At 50.7% G+C, this 15,172-nt stretch overlaps 1 protein-coding gene across 1 annotated transcript in view; it reads right to left on the bottom strand.

Annotated features, from left to right (window-relative positions):
• Positions 1 to 13,731, bottom strand: part of Ldlr (low density lipoprotein receptor) — a 27,119-nt gene extending 13,388 nt beyond the window's left edge. Inside the window, exons 1-5 of the mRNA XM_005346915.2 lie at positions 13,471 to 13,731; positions 4,716 to 4,838; positions 4,079 to 4,201; positions 2,858 to 3,241; positions 1,427 to 1,549 (exon numbers count right to left, since the gene is read on the bottom strand). Of these exons, the coding sequence (XP_005346972.1) occupies positions 1,427 to 1,549; positions 2,858 to 3,241; positions 4,079 to 4,201; positions 4,716 to 4,838; positions 13,471 to 13,537 (820 nt within the window). The 5' untranslated portion in view covers positions 13,538 to 13,731. The remainder of the gene's footprint in view (positions 1 to 1,426; positions 1,550 to 2,857; positions 3,242 to 4,078; positions 4,202 to 4,715; positions 4,839 to 13,470) is intronic.
• Between the last annotated feature and the right edge of the window lie 1,441 nt (positions 13,732 to 15,172).

The following is a 15,172-nucleotide window of genomic DNA, read 5'->3' as shown; positions in this document are numbered from 1 at the left end:
CCAGTGAGGGGCTGGGGCGTGGCTCAGTGGTAGAGCCCCTGCCTAGAATCCCCCAGTGAGGGGCTGGGGCGTGGCTCAGTGGTAGAGCCCCTGCCAGGAGTCTGTGTAGTCCTTCTGGCCTGGAACTTCCTTTTATACTTCAGGACACTGGAATTTAGAGAGGTCCTCCTGCCTCAGCCTCCCAAATACTGGGATTACAGGGTGTTCCAGCACACCTGCTGTGAGGAGTTTCTTTATGGGCTGTTTTCCCCACAGGGCTGGAGGTGAAAGCGAGGCTCTGTCTGGCTAGCTGCTGGGAGTTCAGCAGAGAGTTACTGTTTAACAGAAACAGAGCTCGTTTCAACTTTGCAGGATCAAAAAACTTTTGGAGAGCTGGGAGGTTCAAAAAAGTCTTGGAGAGCAGGGCATTGGTGGCGCACACCTTTAATCTAAACAGCACTCAGAAGGGAGAGGCAGGCGGACCTCTGTGAGTTTGTGGCCAGCCTTGTCTACAAAATAAGTTCCAGGATAGCTGGAGATACAGAGAGTAACCCTGACTTGAAAAAACAAAACAACAAACAAACAAACAAACAAAAAATCCTAAAGAGAGATTATAGTGACAGCTGCAAAGATATGAATTTTTGGTTGAATCAGGTTTCTTAGCCAGAGGTCTACTTGGTTCAGGCTGGCCCCAAATTTGTGTGTTTCCTGCCTCAGGCTCTCCATTGTCTGGGTCCAGACCTGCACACCACACCCAGCTCTGGCAACCAGTTACTGCAGTTAAAAAGTAACGAGTAACTAACTCCTAGTCCAGTGATTAGAAGTCCTGAGTTCAACCTGAAAGAGCAAACAGCAAAAAAAACTAACAGTGAATTTTCTAAGTGAGAGCTGTTCTCAAACTCAACGTGTGAGCAAGGCCTCCAGCTCTCAGCGTAGGGTGGCAGGCATGTGTCAGCACACCCAGAATGCGGGGACTAGAGCATGCACGCTCATGTGCACACTAGACAAGCAACCTACTGATATCTCAGCCCTGAAGTGTGGTCATGTTATGTCACGTGCAGCTGGAGAGATAGAAAAAGTGCCACCAGGTCAGATGACATGAGTTTGATCTCAGGGCACTTAAGAGAGAATGACTTTTGTAAGTGCCGGAATGTTCTTTTCATGGGATTGGATGGCTTGTGTATGCCACTAGCATGAAGCTCTGGGTTTCAGGCAGTGGTGGTGCACGCCTTTAATCCCAGCACTCGGGAAGCACAGACAGAGCTCTGTGAGTTCGAGGCCAGCCTGGTCTACAAAGCGAGTTTCAGGACAGCCAAGACTACACAGAGAAACCCTGTGTCAAAAAAAAAAAAAAAAAAAAAAAAGGGAAGGAAGATACAGCTGCTAGGGACCCCCCCCCAGGGGAGAACAGCAGTACCCCGACTTTACAGGTGGGAGTGGAGCTCACCGTTGATGCACCCCAGCTCGTCACTCATGTCCTTGCAGTCATATTCATGGTCACACTGGCGGCTACCATGGATGCAGGTGCCATCCGCACACTGGAATTCATCAGGCCGGCAGGTGGCCAAAACTGAGGAGGACAGAGTGGTGATTGTCACAAGAAGCACCAACTACCCTTCCATGCCTTTCTGCAGTTAGCTTAAACTTAGCAGTTTGAAGGCCAGCAAGTAAGGCAACTGCTACCAAGCCCAAAGCCCTGAGTGCAATCCCTAGGAACTGTGCAGTGACGGTGAGAACTGACTCTCAGAGGTTGTCCTCTGAGTGCCATGTATGTGCCCAAAACATAGAGTATACACATCAATAATAATTTTTTTTTTTGAATTTTTGAGACAGGGTTTCTCCGTAGCTTTTTTGGTTCCTGTCCTGGAACTAGCTCTTCTAGACCAGGCTGGTCTCGAACTCACAGAGATCCACCTGCCTCTGCTGCATACCACCACCACCCAACTAACAATTTCGTTTTTAAATAAATCACTCAGGGAACTGAACCCTGGCCTCATGCATGTGCGATGCGGCGTGTGAACATGTGACATGCCTGCACTGGCTTGTATGTTTAAATACCTGGTCCCTAGCCGGTGGAACTGTCTGGGAAGGACTAGGAGGTGTGGCCTGTTGGAGGAGGTGTGGCCTGTTGGAGGAGGTGTGGCACTGGGAGCAGGCTTTGAGGTTTCAAAAGATTCAGCCTTCCCAGTTATATCTCTCTCTGTGCCTCCTGCTTGTGGATCAGACGTGAGCACTCAGCAATCGCTGCGCTCTGTGTGAGCTCTCTGCTGCCAGGCTCCCTGCATGATGATCATGGACTTACCACTGAAGCTGCATGCCCACCCCAAAAAACTCCTCGTTCTGTAAGCCCTGGACCCAGCCCTTCGAAAAAACTCATTGTTCCAAAGAAAGAAAAAAACAATGTTTTCTGAGACATGGCCTCTCTACAAGAGCCTGGTTGTCCTGGCTCTTGAACTCACAGACACACCTGCTTCTAGAGGCAGACGCTGCCACACCCAGCCCTTGTCTTTGGTTATGGCTGAAATTCTATTTACACAGCGCTGTGCAGTGTATGTGCACATGCAGGTATGCTCTCCAGGACACTCTGGCAGAGCTCCTCCTTGTTCCCTTGAGTCAGGGTCTCTCATTGAGCTTGGAGCCAGCCTGGCAGCCAGCAAGCCCCAAGTACTCTCCTGTCTTCACATCCCACAGTACCAGGGTTGCAGCCTTGAGCAATTCAAACTCAGGACTTCATGCTCTGACAGCAGGCGCTCTTAACTACTGAGCCTGCCCCTCACCCGAAATAAATCACCCTTCTTTCCAGGCAATCTCATATTGGTAAGCCCCAGTGCAGCCATACGGGGCCGGAGAGCCATTCACCTCCCTTCGAGGGCCTCACCACAGTGTTCCTCGTCCGACTCGTCCTTGCAGTCCGCACTGCCGTCACAGACCCAGCTCCGATGAATGCACTCGCTGCTGCCACAGTGGAATTCCAGGGAGGAGCAGGGGCCGCTGCTGGGGACAGAGGCAGTGTCGCGGCCCCCGCAGTTCTGGGGCCACTCGTCGGAGCCGTCCTCACAATCGTCATCCCCGTCGCAGGCCCACAGGCTGGGGATACAGCTGGAGGAGTTGCAGCGGAAATGGGCGGGGCCACAGGTGGTGGCCTGGCAGTGGGCCTCGTCAGAGCCATCCAGGCAATCTCGGTCCTGGTCACACACAAACTTCTGGGAGATGCACTTGCCGTCCTGGCAGCGGAACTCATCCGGGGAGCACGTCTTGGGGGCTGGGTGTGCACAGGGAGAAGAGCATCCTGTCACACCATGGCCCAGGCTACCACACATGGGTTCATTCGTAGACAGGATCCTTGTGCTTAAAAGGGCCACAACCCATTCAGCAGAGGCTTGGAGAGCAGTGGTGGTTAGCAGGCCAGGGTCTGGGAACTGCTGCACAGCCTTCTCTGCCTCAGTTTCCTCATTCACACGATCAAGTATCATCAGCTCTCTACCTCTGAGCCACACCTGAGCCCCTTCCTGGGGTTTTTCACACAGGGCTGAGTTACATCTTAGTGCTTCTGGTTCTGTTACAAATGCTTACTGTGCTAACTATATAAATGGCACTGTACCGAAGATATACAGGTCTGGGGAAACCCACAGTACACGGATATAATATTCAGGGACCGTGGGTCTTCACAGCTGCACAGAGAGGTGGTATGACACCAGGACAGCAGCTGGCAGGCACACTGGCCTTCAGTACCTCAGCCCTGCTCCTTAGCAGAGCTCAGCGGCTGGGGGAAGCCTCCTTCCTCAGCATGGGTACTGAAGTCACAGAGACAGACATATGCGAGCACTTCCTACTCAAGGGCTGCCTGGCAACCGTCGCCAGGGCTTGCTGCCTGCATAAATGCTTCTGAGGTCACCACTCTCCGTCTCTCAAGATGGGATCTAAGCCATAGGAGAGGGTGAAGGAGCAACCATATTACAGGTGGAATCCCCTTAGGAATGCTCCTGGTGGCTGTCACACCCCAGGGCCCCTGGAAGACGGACTCCTTAGTGCATGCGTGCGCACGCGCGCACACACACGCACACACACACACCCCACCCATAGTCTGGGCAGCACTCACCACAGCCTTGCTCGTCTGAGCCGTTCTCACAGTCTGTCTGTCCGTCACAACGCCAGGAGTCAGGAATGCAGCGACTGACAAGGCCCCCACAGCTGAATTCCTTGGATTTACAGGTGACAGACACTAGGGAGGAAGAGGAGCAGTACACAAAATGAATGCCGGTTAGTTACATCAGATGTGTGTGTGTGTGTGCAGCATGACATGTGGCGGTCATAGGACAACATGCAGGAATCCCTCCACAATATGGGTTCCAAGCATCAAATTCATTTCGTGAGGGTTGGTCACAGGAACCCATGCCTGCTTAGCCATGCAGCCCCTTTAGATGACTTCATACAGGACTTTTAGAGAACCCGTGTCATGACCACGTGCAGAATAGGGATCAGGGTGAAGCCTTCCAAACCCACTGCCTCAGAGAACAGAACACTTTGGACTTTGGAAATCTGGATTAGGAATAGCCATCTTCTGTCCCACCTCTCAATTTATAACTGAACCCATCATTCCTGGGTTGCTCTGGAAGGACACTGAGTCTCACACAGCAGCAGAGCCCCCCAGGGAGAGGTGGGGGCATGGCTCGGTGGAAGAGCCCCCACTCAGTATGCATCATCCCTCGCTCCACCAACATATAGAGGCGGCTTACTGCAGGTCTCCGAGGACTCATCGGACCCGTCAGCGCATTCTGGGGTACCGTCACAGACCCACTTGCTGGAGATGCACCTCCCGTCTGTGCACTGGAACTCGTTCCTGCTGCATCTGTCTTGGGCTACGAGAGCAAAGAGGAAGAAAGGGTCTCTCAACAGCAGCGGGCCAAGCTGGCCACACACCAGTGTGGCCAACCCCAGTAAGTGGCAAATTTACCCAGCATAGCAAGTAAAATTTGTCAGACCCAAAAGGAGAGCTGAGGGTCAACAAATAATGCAAAGGGAAAATCTGTCAAACAGTCTTTAACATTGACATCTGGACTGTTGAAAAGAAAATATAAAGATTTATCTAATTTGCCAGTGGTGGTGGCACGCGCCTTTAATCCCAACACTGGGAAGGCATAGACAGGTGGATCTCTGTGAGTTCAAGGCCAGCCTGGTCTACAGAGCGAGTTCTAGGACAGCCAGGAATATAGAGAAACCTTGTCTCAGAAGAAAAAAAAATTATCTAATTTAGTTATTTAAGTAACTTTAAGTTTTATTTTGAGACGGTCTCACCATGTAGTTCTGGCCTTGAATTCTATATAGAATGGGATGGTGTTGGTCTCACAGAGATCTGCCTGCCTCTGCCTCTGGAGTGCTGGGATTAAAGTACGGGTCACCTGATTTCATGATACACTGGCACGTTACTGAGGGTGACCAAGCACTGTCGGACCAGAAGCCATGCTTGACACTGATACTACGGCCAAGAGCCTAGGACTGGAAAGGTCAGGGACCGAGAGGGAAAGCAGCTACTACTGCTCTGGTCAAGGAACACAGCAACAAGAGGACTCCTGACGGCACTCTGCTCTACCCACCGGTCAGCGTCTCCCTCAGCCTCATCAGAGAAGCCTCCTCCTGCAATAGATGGGAACACACACAGACCCAGACTGGGCAATGTGCAGAGTGAGAGAGCTCGGAATACCAGTCCTAAGGACTAAATCTCTTCCCATGGGGCCCAGGGAACCCTTCAGATGAGGAGACGGAACAGTCCAAGAGCCAGAGGAAGACACCAGTGAAACAAGGCCTTCCAAACACAACAGAACTGATGGACACACGGACTCACAGAGACAGTGGCAGCAAGCACAGCTCCAAGCCAGGCGGGTTCCCAGGATTGAGAGCGGAACTGGACATGGGACCACCCCTAAGCCAGAAGCTGTCCCCAAGTGTCAACTGCTGGCAAAACAGAAATTAATTTTCTCCAATGGAGACTTGCTGAGCACACAAACCATGATGCGCAGACCCCATGCCCAGTAGTGGACGGCAGCACAAAATGAATTCAATGCTGATTTTGGAGATTTTGTCATGTTTTCTTTAAACTTTTCTTTTCTTTTCTTTTTTAACTTTACTGGTTTTTTGCTTGTATTTTATGTTTTCCAATTATGTGTTTTTATAGATCTTGAATTCTGTGTATCTGTTGCTTTTTCTGTTTCTGTTCATTTATTTTATTTTATTCTTGTTTGGTGACTTATTTGCCTGTTTTCTAAAGAGAGAGAAAAAAGGCCTGGAGTTGGAGAGGTAGAAAGATCTGCAGGAATGAGAGTGGGGAAAGCATGATCAGAATACACTACATGAAGAAAATGTCATTTTCAATAAAAAATAAAGTATGGGCATCATGATTGGCTACTTTTTTAAACTGTTATTTAAATTTTTTTTTTTTCTGTGACAGGGTTTCTCTGTGTAGCCCTGGCTGTTCTGGAATTTACTTTGTAGACCAGGCTGGCCTCAAACTCACAGATCTGCTGGCCTCTGCCTCCTGAGTGCTGGGATTAAAGTAATTTTAAATTTCTGATTAGATAATTGTATTATATGTGTAGGGGTGTTGGGAGTCTGATCCCCTGGGACTGGAGTTATAAACGTGTTTAAGCACTCACATGGGCGCTGTGAATCAAGTTCAGGTTCTATGGAGGAACAGCCAGTGCCCTTCCTTAATCGCTGAGCCTCTGTCCATCCCTGCCTAGCTACTAAACGTAAGTCTTGTTGTTGTTGTTTTTAAAGATTTCTTTATTTATTATGTATATATGCACCAGATCTCATCATAGATGGTTGTGAGCCACTATGTGCTTGCTGGGAATTGGACTCAGGACCTCTAGAAGAGTAGTCAGTGCTCTTAACCTCTGAGTCACCTCTCCAGCCTCCCAAAGAAAAGTCTTTTTAGTTTTTAGTTTGCTGTTTTTTCCTTCGAGACAGGGTTTCCTCTGTGTAACCTTGGCTGTCCTGGAACTTGCTCTATAGAACAGGCTGGCCTAGAACTCAAAAATCTGCCTCCCTCTGCCTCAGAGTTCTGAAATTAAAAGTGTGCATCACCACGCCCTGTGATAAGTGTTTTTATTCTTTTTAATCATGTGTCTGTGTGTGGGTTTGTGCACAAGAATGTAGTGTCCAGGGAGGCCAGAAGAGGACATCAGACCCTTAGACCCAGGGTTACAGGTGGTTGTGGACAGACAGACTTGGCAGGAACTGAACCCTTACAAGAGCAATGGATCTAACCTGCAGCCATCGGGTCTAACCTGGAGCTGCTCCAGTCTGAAGGCAAAGCAGAGCTCCCCTGAGGGACGCAGCAAACTGCTAATGCTTCTCTGTGAGTCTAGATGGCTGAGTGTGCTTGCTGCCAACACTGCCAGCCAGAGTTCTAGACCAGAGACCCACGTGGCAGAAGACAGAACCAACTCAGGCAGGCTGTCCTTTGGCTTCCACACACGTGCTGCGTGTTGTACCACATGAGCAAGCACGGAAGGAAAACAAAGCCTTGAAAAAGCCCTACGATGGCAGGACCTTGAAAGTAATTCTTTGTTGATGCTGTTGTTTTCGAGACAGGGTTTCTCTGTGTAGCTCTGGCTGTCCTGGAACTTGTTGCATCGACCAGGCTGGCCTCGAACTCAGAGGGCTGGGATTAAAGGTATAAGCCGCCATCACTGCCCAGCTTCACAATCTGAAAGTTGATTAGCCTGAAATCCCACACCCCAGTGGTCCCTTTTGTGGTTCAGTGGCTCCTCCCAAGTCCCGGCTTCTTGCTCAGCTATGCTGTGTTACAGTACCTAGGGGTGGCCTGGAACTCTTGAGTTTAGATTAAAGGCGTGTACCACTATGTTCAGTGTGCCGATAATATTCCATTACCCAGTGCTAACCGGACCAGTGACTCATCATACAGCCAGTAAAGGAAATGACTCACTGACTCTCTCGGACGGTCGGGTGAGCAGGGCATCTAGAATTCCAGGACTGGTTGGATCATTATAAAAGGGAAGTTCAGAGGGGCACTGGCAGGAAAGAGCTGAGGAGTATCACCCCATCAGACCACACAGCCCCGGTGATAGGTCATTAACCAATGCTCTCACTTAAATGACATACAAATGAGCGTGAGGTGTGGAAATACCCGCCACACCCGAAGGCCACGCCTGGGGCTCGAACAAAGCCTGGGTTCCACCCCCGCCACTGCGTAAACCTGGCAATGAGGTAGAAGCCCATCATGCCAGCCCTCAGGAGGTGGAGGCAGGAGGATCACCATTACTTTGGAGCCAGCCAGGGTTACATAGCAAGACCCTGTCTCAAAACAAAACCAAACGAATAAAAAATTAGGAAGGTGTGGTGGAGGGGTGAACACCTGTCATCCTAGGGACCTCGCGGCAAAGGCAAGAAGTCTGTTACAAGTTTGAGCACATCCTAGGCTTCACGGCGACTTCCAGGTCACCCTGGGGTACAGGAGGAGACCCCATCTCAAGCAAATAAGAGAAATAAACAAGGCCAGCAAGATGGCTCAGTGCGTAAAGGATCTGCTGTCAGGCCTACCGGAGTCTGATCCCCAGGAGTCGGATGATGGAAGGAGAGACCCTCCTCTGGCCCCTGTCATCTCAAGCCCACGAGCACTCACACAGACCGAGAAACAAATAAATGTAATCTTAGACATGTAAAAACAAGCTGGGAGTAACGGTGAACACCTTTTTGTTTGTTTGTTTTTCGAGACAGGGTTTCTCGGTGTAGCTCTGGCTGTCTTGGAACTAGCTTGTAGACCAGGCTGGCCTCGAACCCACAGAAATCCACCTGGCACTGTCTCCCAAGTGCTAGAATTAAAGGCATGTGCCACCACCACCACCCGGCATAGTACACACTTTTACTCCCAGCATGGCAGAGGCAGGTGGATCTCTGTGAGTTCAAGGCCAGCCTGGTCTACATAGTAGTAGTAAGTCCAGGATAACCAGGGCTATAGACGAATACAACCACATAAAAGGCCGTCACTTTGTATAGCATATGCTAAAACAGGACCCGCCACTCCAATCAACAGGCAACAGGCTCACACCTCTCAGCCTTGGCCCTCAGATCTCCAAAGTGAAGAATGACAAGACCACAAGAACCGAAAGGGGAAATACTCAGTTCTGTTTCCCACACACAAATAAGGTGGTCACTGCTCTCTAAGGCTTTCCTTTTCTGAGACAAAACCTCATACAGTTCAGGCTGGCCTCCATGTATGTATGTATGTATGTATGTATGTATGTATGTATGTATGTATGTATGTATGTATACAGAGAGAGAGAGAGAGAGAGAGAGAGAGCGAGCACAGGCTGGACTTGAGGACTTGAACCTTCAAGAATCCTGGGTGGCACACCCAGTCACTTCCCCAAACTACTAAGGACAGGTGGTGTGCCAGGAAGTCAAGATAAGCACTCAGGAGGCAGAGGCAGGAGGATCTCTGTGAGTCTGAGGACAGCCAGGGTTACACAGAGCAACCCTGTCACAAAAAAAGGAAGGAAGGAAGGAAGGAAGGAAGGAAGGAAGGAAGGAAGGAAGGAAGGAAGGAAGGAAGGAAACAAACATAAAGGAGGTTGAGGTGCTGTCACTGAAAGTGCCTAACACTGAGAGCACTTTGGGCTCCGCCCCAGTAACAATGACCAAGCAAGCTCGCAGTCAGGCCTGCTGACTTTCACTTGTAATCTCAGCATTCCGGACACTGAGGCAGGAGGGATACAACGAGTTCAAGACCAGCCGGGGATACATGCTAACCTGGGCTACATATAAAAGTGGGGCAGGCTGGGAATGCTCCCTAGTGAGATCCACCTTGAGCACCTGGAGATTATCGTGGGAAAAAGCTCTAACAATGGCCTGCGGCTGGCTCTGCCTAATGCAGAAAAGGGAACAGCCTCGGACTGAATATTATTTCTCTAGACATTCCACACACCGTCACCCTTAAGTCGCTCTGAGGTCCTGACCCCTGCCTGTTACCCTTTGAACAACTGAAACAGGCAGGAGCCTGCAAACCTAGCTTACACAGCACAGATACTGCTAGATATTCTTAGTACCCAGAGTTCTTTTCTGAAGGCTGTCATCTGGGGTCATCCTGCCCACCTACCAAAACTATGCTTCTCCTGATAAAGAATTAATAGTGGACCAGGACCTGGCGATCACTGTCACCCTGAGCTGCCTGGTTTTTGATAAGGGGGATGGGCCTAAGGGCTGGTTCTAGGTCAGGGCTGTCTCCTTTGTTATGAGACTGGAGCCTGGTTGGAGGTCAGCCTTGGTGAGGACATTTACAGAAGTGTTTCACAGTGACTCTAAACTTCCTTATGGCACCCACTTTCCTAACAGGTGAGTACACACTTGCCAGGCACACCTTTGGTCAGTGACTGAGTCCTTCACAGCCTCAGGCCTGACTGCTTACGATGGCTCAGTGGCAAAGGCACTCACCACCAAGGCAAACAACCATCTAGAACAACCAAGGCCTGAGGTCCTCATCTTGCTGATCAATTCCACTCTCTCAGCATCCAAAGCGGAGTTGCTTCACAAGCCCAGAGGTGCAGATGCTGTAAGTATTGATGTACTTAAGGCAGAAAGGGGAAGAACACCAAAGCTTGGCCAAAGAGCCAAGTACAGACCAGAGCCAAGTGTCTAGACTGCAGAGTCTTATCTGGAGGAAGCAGGAGATAAGAGCAGGGATTAACTACCCAGAGACGGGAGCCTCACCCTTCAAAAGGCTTGGAGTGGCTCCCAGCACTCAGGAGTGAGGTGGACTTGCCTGCACTGCACAGTGAGACCCTACTAAAATAATAAAAATAAGAAAAAGAAAGGCCAGGGCTGGAGAGATGGCTCAGTGGTTAAGAGCACTGTCTGCTCTTCCAGAGGTCCTGAGTTCAATTCCCAGCAACCACATGGTGGCTCCAAACCATCTGTAATGAGATCTGGCGCCCTCCTCTGGCGTGTGGGTATACATGGAGGCAGAAAGTTGTATACATAATAAATAAATAAATCTTAAAAAAAAAAGAAAAAGAATGGCCAGTGCAGAGGAACTGCCACAGTGTGAGGCAAGCCTGAACTACATAGGGAATTCCAGGACAGCCTGGGCTACAAAGTGAGAAACTGTCACCAAAAATAGATAACTGAAAAGAACAAGAAAAAAATCCAACTTCACCCAAACTTTTACCAATTCTATTCAACGAGAACCATGATGGAGACAAATGAATACACCCAAGGCACATTATCAATGCTCACAAAATTGTACTCTCCGTGTTTGGAGGACCCTCTGACATGCTTGACTCCACTTACATCAGCTCCTTGCTCGATCTGTGCATGTGTGTACGTGTGCGCGCGCGCATATGTATGTGTGTGTGCATGTGCGTGTGTAGGCCAGAAGTTCAAATCGCATGGCTTCCTCTGTCTTTCTCCTGTTTATGCTTTGGACCAGATTTCCTGTTAGCCCAGGGACCCTCCCAGCACCGCCATAGCAGGTTGTCATAGCTGGCTTAGACAGCTGCCTGCAATTCCTACTCAGGTCCTCCCAAGTGCACTGCAAGCATGTCACCAACTGAGCCACCACCCCAGCCCCCATCTGCTCTGGCCAACATGAAGGCACGTGCACAACAGATCACATTTGCTTGTTTTTCGCGACAGAGTTTCTCTGTAGCTTTGGAGCCTGTCCTGGAACTAGCTCTTGTAGACCAGGCTGGCCTAAAACTCACAGAGATCTGCCTGCCTCTGCCTCCCGAATGCTGGGATAAAAGGCCTGCACCACCACTGCCAGGTGACAGATCACATGGTCCAGGCAAAGCAGGAAGCCAAAGCAAGCTATTGTAGTCACTACTAGCATGAGGTGTGACAGACAGGCTGGGAGTCTGGGGAGCTCAGCTCAGGGGCTCTTAGGCCTTCCTGCACAATGAGAAACCAGACCTCATGCAAGACTTCATAAAACGCATTTTTTCCTTAAAGAAGACAAAGATGTATGGGAAAAATTAGGGTCTTTGGTCAAGCCTTGTTTGTAATTAAAACTGAATGCCAAGTGTTTGCCTGTTCAACGGCTGGCACACGCTCTGAGACTTGGTCTCACTGTATGGCCCCTGCTGTCCTGGAACTCCCAGAGATTCACCTGCCTCCGCCCTTCCCAGTGCTGAGATTAAAGGCAGGCATGCTGGATGTCTTTAGGGATTGTACAGTTGACAGCCATTCCCTGCGGACTAACAAACTCCTTCTACAGTCCTACTAGTCACTACCTGCACTGGTTCTGAGGAGGAAAAGAGCCATTTAAACTGTTCCTGTCCCAGCCAGGCTGACTGCAAGACGAGCAGAAACCAGACTGGGGCTGGGCGCAGTTGGTAGAGTGCCTGCCTCCCTGGGAACTCCGAGCATGACGGCACAGGCCTTCATCCCAACACTCCTGAGGAGGAGGAGAGAGGATCAGTTCAGCCATTCTAAGCTATATAGTGATCTATAGGCTAGCCTGGACTAAATCAGATCCTGTCCAAAAGGGGGTGGGGGAACGGACGCTGGGAAAGCAGCTTACAAGCAGGGATTTATCCCGAATGTGCAGGGTCAAGTTCAAGCCCCAGAACTGCAAAGAAGTTGGGGGTGGGACTGTAACCTGATTACACACCATCTAACCTCCGTCCAAATTCCAACACCTCTCCTAAAAGGAAAGTCCACTTTACAGGGCAGCCAAACCCAACGCATTCACAAAGTGGGAGCATAGCAGATCAGCAAGAGTCCTTGCTGGGTCCCTGGCCCACCCTGGCTGATGATAGTCTTGGCTAGCGAGGCCTGGGTGGCCTGAGGCACACTAGGAAACTGGACCAGGGAAGCTGGGACAAGATTGGGATTAAGGTCTAAACACTCCCGGAAACTCTGCAGGGTCCCAGCAGGCGCAGATGTAGAGCCCCGCCCCACAGGGATGCTCACGCAAGCCAGGCCCCTGCACCTCACCCTCCGCCTTCCATTGGACGAGGGGAGTGGCTCGAGGCTCGCCTGTTCCGGCTGCACCCAGTAGGAGCTCGGGGGTGCGGTGGGAGGTTGGGCTGGGGCGGTGCTTTCGGGCACGCGGTAGCAGCAGGATTTGGGTGTGTAGCTGTGGAGACCCCAAGTCGTGTACACAGAGGACTAGGGGCCGCAAAGTTGGGCAGCTGGGCTTGCGTATCCCCCTAGAACGAATGACGGGAGCGCTCCTCTTCGACTCCCACGTACATCGCTCCGGGAGACCCATAACACCTCCGGGGGACCCTCACCCGCTGACCCGGGAGAACCCCTCCCTGTCTCCCCTAAGCCCACCCTGAGTCCCTACAATTCCGGCACCCCCTTTCCAAAACAGCTCCTTCCAGTCGCTCGGGAAGGACCCTCACTACAAGTTCTCATGAGTGATTCCATTTCACCACTTCTCGTTCAAAAATAAATAAATCACCGGGGACTCCCCGAGTGCAGGGGGTCTGCCCCTTACCCCGCGAGGGCTCCTGGAGCAAGCCTTACCTGCAGCCCCAGCAGCAGCCAGGAGCAGGGCGATGGCCCAGCGCAGCACTAGATACCCGGTGCTCATCCTCAGCGTCAGCGTCTCGTGTCCACTCGGTTCACAGAGTCCACTGTGTCCGCGCTGCAAATCGGGCCCCACGGTATCTCGGCTGCAAACCCGGGGTGGCGGGTCCCAGGGTGTCCCTGCTGCAAACCAGCGCTGCACACGGCCAGCCGGCGACTACACGCGCGCAGCAGCCAGAGGCATACCTAGCACTTCCAGGCGAGGATTCCAGGCGGGGGAGGAGTCTGCAATGGGGTGATTTTCAAAAGTCTTCACCTCACAGCGCGGGGAGGAGCTTCGAACGGCCGATGTGACCTCGGCTCGTTAACCCCTGAAGCTCCTGAGGCTCCTTCCTCAGAATCCCAACGTACTTTCCTAACGCTTAGAGGCCAGCTTTGCTGACGATCCGCGTTCTTCCAAAGTCCGGGTCACCTTTTGACGCTGTGCTTTCGACCTTCAAGGGAAAACAGAAGTGTGGGAAGCCCACCCGCTTCTTGTCGCGTTTGCGTTCTGCTTTCTAGGAACCCTGCATAGATTTCTGACCTAAGTATTGCTGCAGTTTTCAGATGGTTATCCAACTCGATCCACAAACAGAGCTCAGAGAGGAATGTGAATAAAATCAAGGGGGAAGTGCTACTTAAACACGACTTGGGGATGGGCTTGTTGGCTTAGGAAGGGAAGGAGCTCGCAGCCAAGCCTGAACCCTGAGTTTGTTCCCTGTTTGAAAAGTTAAAGTTATTTTATATAATTCTTCTCAAAATCAAGGGGTTCATTATCTTTCTTTGTTTTACGATTTATTTATTATGTATACAGTATTCTGCCTGCATGTATGCCTGCAGGCCAGGAGAGGGTATACAGATGTACAGATCTTATTGTAGATGGTTGTGAGATACCATGTGGGTGCTGGGAATTGAACTCGGGGACCTCTGGAAGAGCAGCCAGTGCTCTTAAGAACTCTGAGCCGCCGGGCGATGGTGGTGCACGCCTATAATCCCAGCACTCAGGAGGCAGAGGCAGGCGGATCTCTGCGAGTTCGAGACCAGCCTTGTCTACAGAGCTAGTTCCAGGACAGGCTCCAAAGCCACAGAGAACCACTGTCTAGAAAAATCAAAAACAAAAAACAAAAAACCTCTGAGCCATCTCTCCAGTCCCTCATTATCTTTCTATGTTGACAAAAATATTGATTTGTCCTTTCCTTTTTTCTTTTCTTTCCTTTTCTTTTTGTCATGCACCTCCTGACATAACTGCTTGCTTATACTTTTTACAAGGAGTCAAATACACCGAAGGATGCCTCTTCCCTCAAAGTAAAAACGGAACCAAATGTGGTTTCTTTTGACATTGACCCTGAAAGCTAAACCACAGCAGAGAAGCTTCGAAGAATCAAAGAAAGACTCTTGGGATTTGTAGCTGCTCAAAAGGGTCCCTGAGGGACTGAGTGGTTCAGCTGCACAGAGCTGGCCTCTAAGGGCTGTCTGAGTAGGCTTCAGGTTCCACGCCCAGCTCCCAGCAAAAGAATAAAATGGGGCTTGCTTCTTGGCTCCGTGCATGCCGGGAAGCCTAACAACCTTAGTCTAAAACCAAGGACCAGGCCGGGCGACGGTGGTGCACGCTTTTAATCCCAGCACTCGGGAGGCAGAGGTAGGCGGATCTCTGTGAGTT

This window comes from Microtus ochrogaster, chromosome 5 (genome assembly GCF_000317375.1).
Source record: "Microtus ochrogaster isolate Prairie Vole_2 chromosome 5, MicOch1.0, whole genome shotgun sequence".
NCBI classification, from domain to species: domain Eukaryota; kingdom Metazoa; phylum Chordata; class Mammalia; order Rodentia; family Cricetidae; genus Microtus; species Microtus ochrogaster.
This window is presented reverse-complemented; position numbering and strand designations above follow the sequence as displayed.